At 59.0% G+C, this 17,658-nt stretch overlaps 1 protein-coding gene across 7 annotated transcripts in view; it reads left to right on the top strand.

Moving 5' to 3' along the window:
• The window catches only part of SCUBE1 (signal peptide, CUB domain and EGF like domain containing 1), a 135,616-nt gene that overhangs the window by 91,598 nt on the left and 26,360 nt on the right, over nucleotides 1-17,658 (top strand). For all 7 annotated transcript variants that reach the window (XM_070600644.1, XM_070600642.1, XM_070600647.1 and 4 more), the window contains 3 exons: nucleotides 7,515-7,631; nucleotides 14,440-14,562; nucleotides 17,033-17,149. In XM_070600644.1, the coding sequence (XP_070456745.1) occupies nucleotides 7,515-7,631; nucleotides 14,440-14,562; nucleotides 17,033-17,149 (357 nt within the window). The remainder of the gene's footprint in view (nucleotides 1-7,514; nucleotides 7,632-14,439; nucleotides 14,563-17,032; nucleotides 17,150-17,658) is intronic.

The following is a 17,658-nucleotide window of genomic DNA, read 5'->3' as shown; positions in this document are numbered from 1 at the left end:
AGGCGGTAAGCCCTGCCTCCCTCAGCCCGAGGCTGTCATCCAACCTGTCCTTCACTGACTCCCCAGGGCAGCCATCAGGAATCTGCAACAAGGCTGCCCCTCTGTTGAACAGCCTCTGGGCTAAGTCTTTGTGTCCCTAGACATATTTAGTATTGCCAGCGACCTGCAAGGGTGCCGTTCAGTGTTACAGATGAGGAAACTGAGGCTCAGAGAGGTAGTGGCTGGCCCACCATCACACCATCCTGCTCTTGCCACTGCACCACACCACACTCCCTCCTGGGGAATGTGGGCAGGTGACGGTCCTGGCCTGTGAGTGTTTGGAGAGCGTTATCTGCTGTTGATGGGTGTTCTGGGGAGAAGGATCTGACCCCTAAACCTTCCTGGTTGCACATGGCTAGAGGGGCAGCATAGTGCCAGGGAAGGGTCACCAGCCCACCGAGCAGGCCTCCTGAGCCTTCTGTAGAACAGGCATAATGATCTTGCCCTCTCCTCCTGAGGACTGCCTCAGACGAGAGGCTGCGTGCAAGCTCCCTTTGGCTGCCCTCAGCCCCCTCCACTTCACAGGCAGAGTAAAGGCAGGAGTCAGAGGCCACCGTCGCTGCTCCTGACACCTGCTTTCATGTAAAACTTCAGTTGTCCGTCTGGGTAGACAGGCCGTTCAAGATCCCTCAAACCAAACAAGGAAACCTGCCCAAGGGCTGCTCCTCTTACTCCTGGGGGGGGCCTCTTCTCTGCCCTCGACCCCTGCCCCCCGTGGCTGCAAACTGCAGGGCACCTGCCCTTAGGTCCAGGAGGGTTCTGCTCTGGGCCCTGCTGTGAAAATCCCGCCCACCAGACAGGCCTGTGAGAGGCTGTGGCCCTGAGATCCTAAACCTGCCTGGCACCTCTGGAAGACAGTCCCCTGAGGAAAACTTAGCTCACAGCAAACTCCCCGGAGCACGGCCGAGTTTCTGGGCGGAGGGAGCCTGCACGATCATCTGGCACTGCAGGCCTGTTCCTTCCACACGGCTGGGCCGGAGTCAGCTGAGGGTCCAAGCGGGCCTCACAGTCGCCCAGCTGTGTGCTATAAAGGCAGAGGCCAGGATCCACTGAGGCTGCCGCAAGGCCGAGCTGGCCCTTTGAGGAACTTGGGCGGAAGGGGTCCACTGGCCTCAGACATGCCTGAGAGCAGTGCTGGCTGCCAAGCGGGGCCTTCCAAGGTCTCCTTTCCCACTTGCCCTCTGACCCAGGCTTGGGGCTGCAGCCCTGGACTCTTCAACCACTCTGCCCCCAGCTGCACTGACTCCCTTCCCCCACAGTCCCTCCACACCCACTGTCACCATCACATCAGCCACCAGCAGGTCCACTCAGAGGACCGGGCACCCCTGGGGCACGTTCATCCAGCACCCCACCCTAGTGGCGCGTCTCTACCTGCAAGTAAGAGCCACCCTCCACAGGCTGCTCTCAGGAGTGGACATCTGCCCAGCCAAGGCAGAGCAGGGGGTTCTGGGCAGAGGTGGAGAGGCAGGGACTCAGAGGAAGTGTGGGAGGGAACAAGGCAATGACTTCAGCCAGCGGGGATGAGCCCCAACTCCCCACTCCCTGCTGAGTGGCTGGGGAAGCCGCTTCTCCTGTCTCGGCCTGACTCTCCTCGCTTGCCAAAGGGACTTCGTGAAGAAGACCAACCTCACTGTGCCATGCCAGGCCATGAGGCACACGGGCCTGCTGACAGTGCTCATGATGGGCCACAGGGTGACCCAGAGGTCGTTGGGGCCAGCACATGGAGAAAGGGCAGTGAGGAAGACTAGGACCACTGTGTAAGGGCTTTGCCAGGGAGCATGGCTCTTATCCCGAAGTGATGGGAGCCATGGGAGGCTCAGGAATCAGCTGAGGGAAGAGGATCGGAGGTCAGAGATTCCACAGCTGGGCCAGGCGAACCGGTGGCTAACCGCTGTTCACAGCTGGCTTCAGGTGATCCTAGTGGCAGGTAGACAGGTTGACCAGCCCTGACTGAGGCCTAGACAACTGGCTGAAAGGGCTTTGGGCTGCCCCCACTACCAGGGTGAGGACTTCATGGGACAGGGCAGATGTCTGGGTTGGCAGGGTCTCTGTGGGTCACTGGGCCTCTAGGGGTGGGACCATTCACCTGTACTATTGACAAGCCTCAGTGATTCCCGGGCACACCACAGGTGTGAGAGGAAAAACCACAGCCCAGAGAGGGGAGGATCCTTTGCCCAGAGTCCCACAGCACTTTGGGAGCTGTGTGTGGCACTCAGGCCTCTGGACCCACGTGCAGGTGTCATCAGAGGTGCTACCGTGGCCCCACTCCGTTGTACAGCATGCAGTGCTGCTCACTGACACTCTCCCCAGCCCCAGATGCCCTCCTGCCCTCTCAGCCAGGTGAAGCCCACTCGCGCTTCAGTCCAGCCCACCTCAGTTCCCACCTCGCCCTCCCAGTGCCCGTGACTCTGGCTGTTGCTGGTAGATTCAGAGGTCCTCTGTACTGCCAGGTTCGTCTCAGGAGTCCTCCCCCTACCAGGCTTGGCTGGGGGCCGGGGCTCAGTCACTCCACTTTATCTCCTTCCTCACGGGGCCTCCAGAGTCTTGTTCTTTCATCCAGTCATTCCACAGAAATTGGGCCCCTCCACTGTGCCAGTCCTGTGCTGGGCACTGGACTCCTGACAGCAGGCACCCAGGATCACCCTGAGACAGCTCTGCCTGGAAAGTAAGTGGTCATTTGGAGAGACCACCAGACAAATGAAAGCCCAGGGCCTGAGAGAGGCAACAGGGCTGAGGGGAGTTCCCAACTCAGACATCCTGAGTCATGAGGGACGCATGAGGCTGGGCCGCAGGAACCAGCCTGTGGACCCTGTGGAGCCCACGCCTAGGTGTGATGGGACAAGGGGTGGGAGGCAGGCCCAGATCCCTGTGAGAAGGGCAAGGCCAGGCCCTGTTCTGTCTCCGGTAAACCATTAACCCCTGAGGCCTGGGTCAGCGTCAGCTTTGTCTCTAACTCCTCTCGCATGGCCACCCAGCACCAAGGAGTCGTTCCAAACTGTTGGTTGGACAGAGGAGCGAACCCATCTGCTGCCCCGCTAGGCTGAGGCCTCCACAAGAGCAGACGCTGTCCAAGGCAGGTCTGCCCAGCGCAGAGCAGGAGCTCAGAAAACAATTGTCACATGAATCCACACCTGACTTTGGGTGCTAAGACTCCACCTTCAGAGGTTCTAAGATATGGCACCAAGAGTGAGCGTGGGGTCACAGTTATGACAGTTTACAAAGCACTGTCATGTCCACGTTTTGTCTGGGCCTTGCAAGAACTACGTGGTAAATATTACCATGTCCACATTGAACATGAGGAAACTCAGACTCCGAGAAGTGAAGGGACTTGCCTGAGCTCACAGGGCCAGCGGATGGAGCCATTTTCTGACTCTGTAGCTCATGTTGTGTCCACTGCTGTGACTGAGACGGTCCTTCATGGGCCTCGCCAGACTCTGCCCCAGACCCAGGGTGGTGCAAGCAGGCAGCACCAGCTCAAAGGGCCTACTGCCATCCGAGCCCTGTCTCTCTGTCCAAGCCCTAGCCGGGCTGCACAGCAGGTCCAGTGGAATGGCTGGCCTCCCCTGCTCAGCTTCTGCTCCGCCTCTGTGTGGCCAGTGCCTCTCACAGGGCCTGGCCCAAGGCAGGAATCCCAGAGGGAAAGACCAAAGACTGGCCCTTTAACACATCTAGGGTTTTCCCACCCGCTGAAAGGCGTTCACTCCTGGCCCCTTCTACTTTAGAGCCCCCAGCCTGAGGGGTAAGAGTTCTCCGCACTCCCTGAGTGAGGAGGCTGGGCACAGTGGGCGCACACCTCTGCTTCCTCAGGCCACCAGCTCTGCTGCCCCACTGAAACCGCCCCTGTGGCTCCCTTTTGAAGGCCTGGCTCTCTGGCCTGGTCTGGCTCACTCATCAGCCTGGAGTCTCATAGTCTTGGGTTCAAATACTGGCTCTTCCCAACAGCTGTGTGACCCAAGACATAGGGCCAGCTTCACAGGTGCGTGGTCAAGGAAGAGGAGACGGCTGTCTGGTTTCTGAATCTGAGACAGTGGTGGCCTAATACCAGGCCTGGGTGGCCTTTGGTCTTGGGGCACAGAGAGGTGAGGCTGCTCTTTGAGGCACTCGGAGACAGGGCCAGGGCCGGTGACCCAGGTTGACTACCATCCAAGGCCAGGAGCCCCCTCAGCAGCACCCAGTAGCCTTTGCTTGGAAACTCCCAGGGACAAAGCTCCCAGTCCCCCCAGGCCAGCTTGTCCTGTAATTGTAGACTTCAGTCCCTAACCCCAGCGTAGCCCAGAGGACTGAGTAGACTTCATTGTCTCCCTTTCCATGTGTATCACACTGTACTGTGCACCTCTGCTAATGTCACAACCATGCGCCCAAGGTGGGTGTGGCAGAAACAACCAAGCTGTGCTGTAGCAGGGGTGCTGCAGGCCCAGGCAGGCACAAGGCCCCTGCCCAAGGCCTCCAGTGAGGACAGGCTGATTGCTGGTTGCTCACTCCAGCATAGGGCCTGGAAGAGAAGGCCCTCAGTGAATGTTGGCTCTCAGCATTATCACGAGCCTGGAGGCACTGGCTACCCAGAGTGAGGCAGTGGTCTGGAGGAGAGGGACCTTTGGGAGGCTGCGAAGGTCACATAGGAGGACACTGGAGGCCTGACACAGAAAGGCAGCAGTAAGAACAGGGCCTGAATCAGATGTTAATGAGGTAGCAGGACCAGGCCCTGAGCCACAGGGGAGGTGGGGCAGGGGGCCCCCTAGGATGCTGCCCTAGCGTTCACAGCATCAGGGAGGGGTGGAAGAGGAGCCATGGGAGGAGCTAGAGAGTTGAGTGAGTGCTTGGCTGTAGGGCCTGGGGCTGGGGCTGCCTGGACATGGAGATTTGATGTGGGTGCCACCAGCTCTGCCACTTACCAGCCGCACGGCGCTGGGCAGATTCCAAGCACTTGCATCAGTTGCTCGTCAGGGAGGTGGAGGGTGCAGGAGCTGTCTCACAGAGCTGCTGTGAGTGTGGGAGGCATGAGGCTTGGATGGCTGAGTGGGGCCTGGCACAAGTGACCTGCTGCAACAAGGAGCTGGAGTGGTCAGCACCCAAGAACAGCCCACAGGCCCCTTCCCAGGGGCCCAGAGCCCCTCACTCAAAACCTGAAGTTTAGGCAGCAAACACTGTCTGGGGCGACACGGGAGACTGAAAGTGTGCACAGCGCAGGGGAGAGGACTGCACTGAAGGTCCAGAGAGCGAGTGGCTGTCCAGGCTTGACCCCAGTGGGCAAGAGGAGCCCACCAGGGCCTCCAGAGACAGGAAGGGCCTACAAGACCCTTGGAGCCTGCCTGGCCAGGACCATTTCTCAGGGACACAGCCCCCAGGGCCCAAGCCACACCCCCACCACAGGAAGGCCCAGTGGTCATCCTGCTGTCACCAAGTAATGCCACCCAGCTGTGCCCAAGCTGAGCTCTCAGTGCCTGCTGCTGCCCCCTCCTCCCGAGTGTCCCCCTCCTGCCTCTCCAAGGCCTGAGCCTAATTACCTGCACCTGGGAAGCAGGCGCACTCTCTGCCCCGCTCTCCAGAGAGGGGCTCTCCCGCATGAAAGGGTGCAGAGGCGCTTGGGGGTGTACATTGACTCTTTGATTTAGGGGTGGGAGGCAGGATTTCCCTCTCTGACTGTAACCTCAGAAGAGGAAACGAACATTGGCTGAGCAACTACGTATGCCAGGCCCCGGGCCAGGCGCTATTGAATGGGGCATGCGCTTGATCCTCCCCTGCACCCCGGGAGGGAGGGCTTGTCATCCTCATCCACCAGGTGCAGGTGCTGAGGTCAAGCCCCAAGGGGTGGCCTGCCTGGGTCACTCGTGGGTGACAGAGCCAGCATTCACACGCTGGCCAGCCCACTTCCACTGCCCCAGTAGACGGTCCTGTGGGGAGACGAGCAAGCATGAGCAGGCCATGTGCCAGTCAGAGTGTGGCTGGTGCTAACAGAGAGGCCACCTGCGTGAGTACAGGGCAGGGCAGGGGCCTTCTTTCCCATCTGGGGCTGGGGAGGCTCCTTGTGGAGGTGGTCTTTGAGCTGGGCCTTGAACCATGAGCAGGCAGGAGACCTCAAAGCCACTGGACCAGCACACAGAAAGTCAGGGGCCTCCCAGAAGTTGCCCACACCCAGCTGGGGGCTAACATTCATGGAGACGCACTGAAAGGCAGGCGGGAAGAGTAGGGGGCCAGGAGACTCGTCTAGCAGCGGTAGTTACGGCTCCGCCCGTCATGGTGCAGACATCAGCCTTGAGGAGAAGGGCCGGTCAGGACACCCACCACGGCTGCCCCACAGAATCGCAGATGCGCACTCACACACACCCCTACAAGTTGAAGTTCAAGGGAAAGGCATCGTGACTTTGGTCTAATTAGCAGCAAGGACACCTGGCAAGTGGGGGTATGTGTTCATTTAGTCATCACTCCTACGTCATCCCCATGCTCTTCCCAGAGAGAACCAAAGACAGCTTGCAGGAAAGCAGACACCACAGAGGACAGAGTGAATAAACCTGTTAGGGAGAACCTTCACAGGAAAGGCCCACCAGGGCCAGGCACCAGGGGAAGCCAGGCAGGCAGGCAGGGGTTTCAGGTTATAAAATATGGGGCCCTTGGCTCTTGGCTTCCTAGCAGCAAAGACAAGAGGGAATTCCACTCAGGCACTGTTCCCACAAGATCAAAGCACGCCAGATGCTCAGGAAGAAAGCGGGGGTGAAAGGCTCAGGGCCCGAGAACTGGCTCCTCCGTGTGCGGGCCACCTGCGCCCTGGTGACCCGGCTCTGCCATCCCCTTCTCCAGGCCTGGGAAGGCTCACTCTCACCACACGACGGGGTCGGCGACCTCGGTTAGGCCCAGCCACTCCAGCCCCTTTGAATTTGCAAAAGCAAAAAAAAGCAGCAGACAAGCTTCAAGTGGACAAAAGCCAGCCGCCTTTGGCTTCTCGTTCGGTGAGAACAGATGTCAGGCTGAGAGCCTCATCAAGGTGATGGATGGTGTGCGGGCTTGGGAGCCTCTCCCGCCACTCCACGGCCAGGGCCAGCAGCCAGTCCATGCTGAGATGAGTTTGCGAGTCCCAGTAACCACAAGTCTGGGTTTGGAGTCTGAGTCCAGGCAGGACATGGGTTTAGGAATCTCCCTGGGCAGTTAAATACCAGCCAGGCCGATCTCAGCCCTGGCCCCAAATAGTGGTGTTGACCCTGTTGCTGGTAACTGTCACACAAGAATAGCCCTTGTAGTTTGCAAACAGTTTTCCCATCCATCATCATCACAGTGGATCCTCAACAGCAACCCCACAGGAATGGTGTCCACCCATTTTACAGATGGGGAGCCTGAGGCTCAGAGAAGCCCCCCCAGCTAGAGGGTATCAGATCCAGAACTCAAACTCAGGTCTCCTGTCTCAGGAGATCCCCCCATGGATGGGGAAAGGTGGTGGCTTCTGTCCAAGGACACTGAGCATCTTTGTCTCTTTCCCTCCTCAGAGACGTGTGCGGTAAATAACGGAGGCTGCGACCGGACATGCAAGGACACAGCCACGGGCGTGCGATGCAGCTGCCCGGTTGGATTCACACTGCAGCCTGATGGGAAGACATGCAAAGGTCAGCGCGGAGCCTTGTGGGCTCGTGCCCACCTCCACTGGCTTGGCCCAAGGCGGGGCGGGCAGGAGCAGAGACTGCGTGATTGGGCCAAGGGAGACCACAGGGGTCCAGATGGTTGGCAGTCACCAGCATTTCTGTTGGGAGGCCAAGAAGAGGGAGAGTCAGCACCAGTGCCTCCGAGCCAGGTTCAAGAGACCACAGGCTCCACCATATATGGATAGGTTCCTGGGCGAAAAATGGAGTTCAGATAGCAAAGGATTTGGTTGCACGCTGGGTTAAACAACTGGGGGACTCACCATGGGACTGTCTAGGCCTCCGTGAGCCACCACGGCTCCCCAAGGGGGGGTGGCCCGTCTCCTCACCGTCACCCTGGTTGTCACGTCAGGCCAGCTGGGGCCACAGCATGGCACAGGGCAGCTTGGGAATGCTGGTCTGCTGGTACCAGGATACGACTGTCTTCTGGTCACTGGTAGAAAAATAAGGACCCTATGTGTCTTTGTCACTTGTCACTGGAGGAGTGAAGTTAGGGGGATCTAAGGAGGCAGAAGAACCTCTGTTTGCAACTAGAAAATGAGGAACTGGGGGGACCTGAGGGTCCTTGCACTTGAGGGAGATGCAGGAACAGCCAGTCTGCCTGCTGCCGGAAGTGACAGAAGGTGGAGCGTTCTCCTCCTGCTTGCTCCCTGACTCTCCCACAGAGCCTCCCAGTGCCTCTTGGGGTGCTCGGCAGCGTTGGGGATCCCTCAGGAAAGAAGCAGCAAGGGGGGCTAGAGTTGAGAGCTGGCAGAGCACTGGAGTCTGGAGAGGCCTGTGGTGTTCCGGAACCTTCGGCAGCCGTGGCCCTTGGGCAGGAAGTCAGGCCCAAACCTCAAAGATCCCCTGCGAAGGAGTGAGGGGCAGCCTCCAGACCGGCCCTCCATAGCCTTGCTGCCATGGCCGGCCTCCTTCCACGCCCATCCCGTGCTGGGCAGCGGGGCGGGGCTGGAAGGCGGCATGGGAGGGGGAGGAGCCGGAACCTCCCAAGTCCAGGGAGTATTGACGGTAGAGGCTTAGGGTGATTTTAAATAGTCCGCGGTGGGCTTTTTTTCAGCCTGTAAAAATAGATAGCATATGACTTCTCCTCCCTGGCCGCTTTGCTGGGAAGAGCCCAGGGATTCTTGACAGAAATAACAGTTCTTCCGCTTGTTTATTTGAAAATAAGGCCCTTCTGTAGCCCCCGCTCGGCCCACTCAGAGCCAAGATGCGTTCTAGGCAGGCGGGTGGTATCTGAGGCCTCGCCACGTGGACCCCATGCCAGGAGGAGCAGCCAAGGGTCCACCGCAGTCCCGGCTGTCCTCAGCCCAGCAGTGTCACAGCAGGCCTGGCCACTTGCCCTTGGATGCAAGACAGAAGAGGGTAGAATCAGGCCACTCTCCTCCCCTCCGAGGCACAGCACTGACCCAGGACCAAGGGCAGGGCATGGTCTAAATCCTGAGGTGAGGCCAGGAGCTTGCCACTGGGAGCTGACCTGTCTGGGTCAGAAAGGGGCCTTGGCAGTCACATGACCCAAGAGGAGCACCTTAGAGGTCTCTGACTGCCGTCCCCCTGCCCATCCCTTCGTGGCGTGGGCCAGGGGGTTGCAGTGGAGGTGGAGAAAAGCAGTCTGGATGTTGCCATAGATGTTAGAATGTAAGGATCATAGGACTAGTCTAGAACTGCGTAATATGAACGTCATAATGTCGTTTCTGGGGGAGGGGGAAGTGTTAGGGGCGCTGTCCACATGGCCCCGAGCCCATGGGTCAGAGCCCTCGCACCGTGTTTCTCTTGAAGCAGTCAGGCCCTTGACCAGGCCTGCCCCTTGCCTTTGGCCAGACCTCCTCACCCTACTGCCCAGCAGTCACGACGGCGTCATGTTCACTCAGGGACCAGCTGGGTTTTCTGGGCTTCTCCTCTGGGCAGGTGCTGGGGAGATGGAATGAGACAGACACTCCCTGTCCCTGGGGATCTTCCATCAAGTGCAGAAGACAGATTTTCATGTTTTAAAATCACTGAGATAAATGTACCACAAGCTCCTTGGTGCCAGATAGCAGTACAGGTGACAGGAGCGTGAGGACCAGGGCCTGGCTGGGCTGGGTTGGGGGGCTCAGGCAGGGCAGAGGTAGAGGGCTTAATCAGGGCAGCATGGTCAGCAGCACATGGCTGCTGTGCAGAGGCCTGGGCTTCAAGGACCCACAGGCAGCCAGTGTGCCCAGGTCTAGGGAGACACAGGGGAGGCCAGACCAGAATGTACAGGGCCTGTGGGCCTGGGGAGGAGTAGGCCCTTCATCTTTCAAGCCTTGGTGAGACCCCCAATGCTATTGGGCTGGGGCAGCACAGGCCCAGCTTTTCATTTTGAGAAGATACCTGGCTGTTGCTTGGACAGGGTTCTCTGGGAAGGGTCTGGAAGAGCAATGAGGTGGCTGCTGCCATCACCCTGGCTCCAGATGACAGTGGCGTGGGCCAGGGGGTTGCAGTGGAGGTGGAGAAAAGCAGTCTGGATGTTGCCATAGATGTTAGAATGTAAGGATCATAGGACTAGTCTAGAACTGCATAATATGAACGTCATAATGTCGTCAAATCAGGAAACCCTGCAGGCCAGTGACCTCTAGACCCCAGGTTTGGTGTCTTAGAGCCTTGGACTCACAGCCGGAGTTCCCTGGGGCCTGGCTGGAGAGACGCAGGTCAGGGCAAGCCCCACTGGGGATTCCCAGTGAACTTGAGGCCCTGGCCCTGGCATTTCAGCTTCTCAGTCGTTGTGCATGCCCTGGTCTTGGCAAGGGCCCAGAAGAGGATATCAAAGGAGTGATTTCAAAGGTTTAGTGTTTTCTAGAAGCCAAAATGTCTATGTCAAGCAAGACCAGTGTCTGGAGGGTAGAGGTAACAGAGGTCTCAAAAAATCCAGAGCCGAAAACCCTGGGCAGACACGGATAGCGTGGGCAGGTGGAGGCAGGCATGGGAAAGTGGAGATGCTTTACCTAAAACACTAAGTCTGGGTGGGGGGGTCCAGAGGATTGTCTGAAGCCCCTACTTTGTTTCAAGTGTGAACGGTGCAGGGGTCCAGTCTCAAGGTCCCCTGTTTGATGCTGCATTGGCTTGATACTGGGAAGTGGGCACCTTGCTAATGGCCCTTCTCAGAGGGGAGGTCTGAGGCCTCAACTCCCTGAGCCGGAGCCTGGATTTCCTCAGAGACACCAGCCCCTCCTCCCAACACCTTCCAGAACAGTCTGGGAGAACCCCCCCCCACCAGCTGTTTGCTCTCCTCCCTCACCTGCCCTCTGCCCAGCCAGCCCAGCCCAGCAGCTTGCCCCCCAACTAGGCTGCTCCAGGATGATGCCAGCCCACTTCCCCATCCCTCCTTCTGCTCCCACCCAAAAGCCCTCACCCACATGGCCCCTGGGCTGCCAGGCTGTGCCCCCTCAGTGGGGTGGGCAGGGTAGCAGAAACAATTGTCCCGCTCTGCATGCCTGTAGCCCACCCCGCACCCTTCCCCCATACACACACTGATGCTCGAACACTAGCTGATGCCTCTGAATGTTCCACTCATGGCCCAGGACCCTCCCCTTCTCTCAGCCACACCAACTCATTCATTCACTCATTCATTCATCCATTCAGTGAACACTCCTGGGCAGTCACTCTGTGCAGGCCTCACATTGGGCCCTGGGGCTCCAAGCAGGAGCCAGATTTCTGTCTCTGTCCTGGAGGCCCTCTCATCCCCCGAGGGCAGGTCCTGTGACAAGGGATAAGCTAACTCTGGAGGGACGGCAGCGAAGGCTTCCCAGAGAGGCATTGCTCCCAGGGGCAGGGTGGGGTAGGGGCTGCACCAGGTGGGGCAACCAGAGCCAGGGCTGCCAAGGCAGGAGGCAAACTTGCAGAAAGAGGAGGGCAGGGCAGCCAGGCCAGGCCAGGCTGTGAAAGAAAGGGCCACCAGCCTCTGCAGAAGGGGCTGGGCCTCTATCCTGGGACCACAGGAGGCTGCAGAAGCCTTATAAACGGTAGGGGGCTGCTGGCTGCCTGTAGTGGGGCGTGCAGTGGGAAAGGAGGAGGGTCTTTGAGGGACAGGAAGTGGGGAGGGGCAGAGGCTGCACACCCGAAGCTCATCAGAATGAAGGTCGAGGGTCTGTGGGAGCCCAGTGCCCCCGCACTAGATCCTGGGCTAGAGCTGGGGAGTGCTTCCACCACTCTGACCCCCAGGGCAGCCCACTGCCCCAGCCAGGTCACCAGCAAACATGCCTCCCACCCTGTCTGGTTGCTATGGCAGCCCCTTAGCTGACAGGCCCCAATGGGGAGGGGATGGGACGGGGGGCCTCCGGTGTTCCTGAGGAGGCCAGCGTCGTCTGCGCTTTCAGTCTTACCAGTGATGCTTGATGGGTACCCCTCAGCAGCCCTGTCTGCAGATGGGCAACCCGAGGCCCAGAGAGGTGCCTGTCCCTGCCCAGGATCACACAGCTCTCTGGGGCAGAGCTGACCAGGCCTCTGAGCTCCTGCCAGAGGCTTCTAGCTAGAAAGTCCCCTGTCTTCCTGTAATCCCTGGGGAGGGGACAATGGAGATGCCCAAGCCTCTGCCCTGGACAGGCCCTCACTGGACTTTACGTCTGCTTTCTCTGGAGGCCATGGAGCCAGCGCAGCACACTAGAGAAGGGCTGTCTTTGGAGACAGCTGGGACTGGAGCTCAAACCCAGCTCCTGCACGTGGCTATGACCTCCTCTGTAAAGTGGGAGATCTGCTCCCCCCGCCGTTTTGCAGATCTCATGAGACCTTGCCCGAAAGTGCTTGGCGTGGTTGCCAACACGAGGCGGTGCCCAGTAGGTACAGTGATCACCAGAGTGTCCTCCTACTCACTCTGGGGCACAGGATCACCCTCAGGCAGCTTTGTTCCTGAAACACGGGCTTCAGAAGGCGTGCAGGGTTCCCAGTGCTGAGAAGCCGTGGTTTTCAGGAATCGTTTCAGTGTGCTTGCAGGGAGCACCTCCTGTGCAGAGAGGCGAAGTCCCCCGGCCAGGGAGCAGCAGAGCCAGGGGCCACAGCCAAGGCTGGTGAACTGCATGCACCCCAGCTGCCTCCATTATGGGGACACCTCAGATTCCCTCCCTTCCCACCTCCCTGGTGCCAGAGTCGCCACAGTGTGCAAACAGCATGGGTCTTTGGGGGTGGAGGTGACTGGGGGAGGCTCACCAAGGGCAAAAGATGCAAGGACACACCCAGAGCCCAGCCCCCTGGGGGCCTCCACAGCAGAGTAGCTCGGGCGTCCTCCCCTGCCAGACTCCCCATGTCCCCTTCCCCTCCCAAAGTTTCCGAGAATTGCCTGGGGGGGATCTCAGCCTCTCTCTCCTTGCCTCTTCTCCTAATTTCCTTGACCACAGACCCGGTTTCTGTCTTATTGTTGGAGATTGTTCTGTAGGAACTCCAGCGGAGGACTTTTCAGCAGCTGTCAAGTCCACTTGGTTTGAAAGAAGTGACAGCAGGTAGAGAGAGGCTCGGCCCGTAGTTAGAGTGGCCGGGTTAGGGCCACATCACCCCCCCCACCCCTGGACTCAGTACATTGGGGCAGATTGACATTGTTCCCAGGGCAGTGCCAATTACAGGGGCTAGGGCATCCAGGCCCTCAGGCTCAGGACTGGTTCAGCAGGTGCTGGCATCTGAGTTGGCAGCTGTGCTGAGATGCGGCTGGTGGCCAACATGGAGAAGTCCTTTCTGTGTTCCCTGTTGGGAAGACCTCTTCCATTGCTTCTTTTTCGCCCCCTCCAAATCAGGGTGAGAACACCATCCTGAAAGCCATCTCTTACTTCTGTTACTAGTTGCTGGGTCATCTCCGGAGCGGGGTGACCAGCATGGGGTCCTGGGGGTCGGGGCCCAAGAGGAACTTGGGAGGAAGAGGAGGCACCTCAGGGACAGGGTCTCCAATGACACAGTCTGCCAGGCTGGCCTGGGGCCCAGAGAGCAGAGTCCAGGTGAGCAGGGCAGTGGAGAGGGGACTCACAGGGGTCAGGGAGAAGTTTACGATGTGTCAGCCAACAGGCCGTGCTGCGAGGGAGAAGGCTCCCATCACTGGAGGTGTGCAAGCAGAGGCCAGCTGGCAGCGATGCTCGGAGGAGGTCATTTATTGCATGGGGTCGGGCCAGGGGACCTTCTGGGTGCACTCATTAAATGCTGAGGGAAGAGGTGGCGCAAACCAGCAGGCAGAAATTGGGGGGAGGGCAGACAGCAAGAAGAACCAGACTGGAAGCCTGTCAGACCCAGGTACACCCCAGCTTCCCGCGACCAGCTGCGGCATCTCCAACCTGCTACTTGACTTTCCAAGCCGCAGTCTGCCCATCAGTAAAACAGGGGCAATAAACCTACTTTTTAAAAAGACTTGACTGAGCACCGAGCACCAGCTCCTCTGGAATGTTATCAATCCTCACAGTGTTCTTCCACGTAGGTGCCCTTCTGATCCTGGTCTTCCAGACGGGAGCCAAGGCTCCAGGGGCCAGGAGCCTGTGAGGATGAAAGGACATGGGGGACGTCCTCACTCCTGTTGTCTTGCCCGGCACGCCAGACATCAGTTCCCCTCCCTTCTACACCATGAGTGCCAGGCTTGCCGAGTCTCAGGGGAAAGCCATGTAACCCACCCTCCTTACCCCCACCGCTGTGAGCCAGGCCCCCCACCCCTGTGCTCAGCTGGGAGACCTGGGGCCAGCCCCGGGCAGTGGGTGGCAGGCAAGTCAGGGCAGGGCAGGTGCTGGACCAGCATCCCCACCTTGTGGCCCGAGCCCATTCTCCTTGCTTCGCCCTGCTCACTTGGCTCCTGCAGACATCAACGAGTGCCTGGTCAACAACGGGGGCTGTGACCACTTCTGCCGCAACACCGTGGGCAGCTTCGAGTGCGGCTGCCGGAAGGGCTACAAGCTGCTGACTGACGAGCGGACGTGCCAAGGTGAGCCTGCTGCGTGCCCTGGGCAGCTCTCGGGCCGGGGACATCCCCGTCCTCATCAGGGCCCTTCCCCTCCTTGGCTTGTACAGCTCCTAAGCGAGGAGGCGAGCGTGGGTCTGGGCCTGAGGGAATGGAGGTTGTTTCTCGGTCCTTAGCTCCTGCCCTCCCTGTCTTCCCTGTCCTTTCTGACTCTGGGAGCCCTCAGAAGCCATCCAGTCCAACCTGTCCCTTTTATAGATGGGACACTGAGGCCCAGGGAGGGATGAGCATGGCTCCCAGGCGGCAGAGGTCATCAGTTCCGTCCCACCCTTCCCCTCCCAGTGGTCCCCAGGCCTCCTTCAGTGGCTTCAGAGATGGCGTGCTGCCACCTGGTGGGAGGCATGGCACACTGCAGGCGCCCTCTGACAGTCCTTTCTTAGGGTCCCTGGGTGCTTGCGAGGAGCAGGGGTAATGGGAGGAGAGGTCACAGCCCAGGACAAGTCCAGCAGATGGCCAGGATGCAGCGAGAGCCCAAAGGATGAGCAGTGGAGAGAGTGGTCAAGGAAGGCTTCCTGGGGGAGGGGACATTGATGAAATGCTTGAAGGATGAATAGGCGTTTTCCAGGAGGAGCCAGGGAGGCAAACCCACCCAGGAAGTGTTGAGCTGAGGGAGTTTGGGGACCACAAGGAGCCCCGTGGGGCCAGATGAGGGCATTGAGAAGGAGACAGGGGTGCACTGTGGGGCCAGCTTTGGGAGAGAGTGCAGAGGAAGGGCCAGGTATCCTGTGTGGCAGGGAGGGGCTCAGGCTCGTCACTGATGACTCGTGACTGGTGACCCTGGAGGTCTGGTAGCTGCAGGCCCCGCATGGGGGGGTCTGGCTATGGGACTTGCAGCCTCTGCCGGCTGCTGCAGCTCCAAGGCTGGCCCTGGGGCAGCGTGCAGCCCTGAGGGGCAAGGGACACGCTCCCCCAAGGGCCCTGAGAAAGGCCAGGGCAGGAGGCTGATGAAGGACGGAGCCAGTCCATCCTGGGGCTCATCGTGTGACTTGGGCCAGTCACTTGCCTCCTTGGCTCAGCCTCTTCATCCCTGGATGGGTGTCCCTGACGTCCGCTCAGGGCTTGAGGGCCCTTTGGGAGCAGGGCCTCTGTCCAGGCCCCCATCAAGTCTCCTCTGCAGTTGGACTCTGTTTCTCGTCTGCCTTGCCGCGCCCTGTGGAAGGCCGAGAGAGGGCCCTTGACTCTGCCTCCCCAACTGAACTGTGGGAGAGGCAGGCAGCTGCCAAAAAGGAGGAGGTGACCTGTCTGCTTTTGGGCTCATCTCTCTGAGGCCTTCGGGCTCTGGCCATGCCCTGCCCTTGCTCCAGCATCACACTGGGCTCCCCAGCTCTAACAGGGAGGGGTCTAACCTCCTTTGCTGGTGCTCAGGGCCCTTGGAATGGGGACCCAGACACTTCCCCAGCAGCCTGAGCTCCACACAACCCCCTGGGCTCCCTGTGCTGCCACTTCCCAGTTTGCCTGGACTGCGTGTGCCCCACTCTCGTTCCTTCATTCCATTCTAGCCCCATCCTGCTAGCTCTAGCCCGGGAGATCTTCCCACATTCCCCCCAGGAGGGATCACATCCTCCTTTGAGCATCCACAGTGCGAGTCCTTCCCTGTGCTCATGTTATTACAAACACACATGTGTTATGACTAGGTGTACAGTCACATGAGCTAACATATTCAAAGAATGAACTCCAACTACAGTGCCCATGGAGAGGCAGGCCAGTGTATGCTTGCCCTCTGGAGCCCCCATCAACTCTCATGGGAGCCATTTTCCTCAGAATTTATGGCCAGGACAGACTTGTCTCCTGTGAGTATGGGGTCCATCTCCTCCTTTCCAGTGACAAGCACTCTGTGACCTTCCCCCTTTCCCTTTTTACCTTGGCTGCCCAGAAGCTCAGAATCAAATTTCACATACTATCAAGGCTACTTTCTTATCCCTTATGGGTTGCTTACTCCCTCCTTCCTCCCTTTCTGTTTGTGCTGTTTTCCTTATTTTTTCAAGAGACATCTTGGGGTGATAGGAAAATACGTTTTGGTCAGCATCCAAGCAGCCTGGTTTCATGTCCCAGTTCAGCTGCTTCCTCAGGCAAGCCTGTCAGTTTCCTGCAGGTGTGGATTAGATGCCTCTCCTGATCACAGCTGATTGTGAGATATTCAAATGGCAGAGTCATAGTAATGCCTTCTATTCAGAATATTTCTGTCTTGCCCACCTTCAGAAGAGATGTGAGGTGACTTCTAACCCAGAAACGTGAGGTTAATGGAGACCAAATGGAAAATGGGGCAGCGGCCAGAAGTCTAACACGGAATGTGGATCACCCGTGCACTGAGCCTAGGGGACTGGGGGCTGTCCATGCACAGATGTACACTGAGTGACTGAGTGAGTGGCAGGCCCTGCCCAGCTGCCTCACCCTGAAACTCCTCTCCCCACTTTGTCTCCCTGTGGCCACACAGACATTGACGAGTGCTCCTTCGAGCGGACCTGCGACCACATCTGTATCAACTCTCCGGGCAGCTTCCAGTGCCTGTGTCACCGCGGCTACATACTCTATGGAACAACCCACTGCGGAGGTCTGCAGCCCGCCCGCCAGGGCCACCTCCCCCCCGAGGCACGCGCCTGGCCGCAAGGCCACCTACACTGCACCCCACACCCCGACCCTGACCTTGACTTGGGTGGGGCTGGGAGGGACCTAAGCAAGGCTGGGGACTGGTGGGCAGAGGGGCTCAGCCAAGAGAAAGGCAAGAGGACAGGGGAGAGGGGCAGCAAGGATCCATTGGGCCCAGGCCTCAGCCAGGTTATGGGCACAGGCCTGGTAACAGCAGTGACAGGGGAACGTGTCCAGAAGAGGTATGGCTACACAGAGAATCCCACAGACTATTAATTCCAGTGGGAGGGTGACAACAGAGAAGGGCAGATTATGGAGACAATGGGGGGAACCTAAAGGGGGAGTGTTTGGGTCAAGATGAGGGGAAATACGCCAGAGGGATCAGCGTGTGCAAAGGCACTGAGGCAGAGGGAGCACAGAGGGACCAAGATGCAGCCATGTGGTGAGAGCCATGAGAGAAGGGGAGCATGGAGG

The sequence above is a fragment of the Equus przewalskii genome, chromosome 29 (assembly GCF_037783145.1).
Source record: "Equus przewalskii isolate Varuska chromosome 29, EquPr2, whole genome shotgun sequence".
Taxonomy (NCBI): domain Eukaryota; kingdom Metazoa; phylum Chordata; class Mammalia; order Perissodactyla; family Equidae; genus Equus; species Equus przewalskii.
The sequence above is the reverse complement of the archived record's forward strand: the minus strand, read 5'-3'. Positions and strand labels throughout refer to the sequence as shown.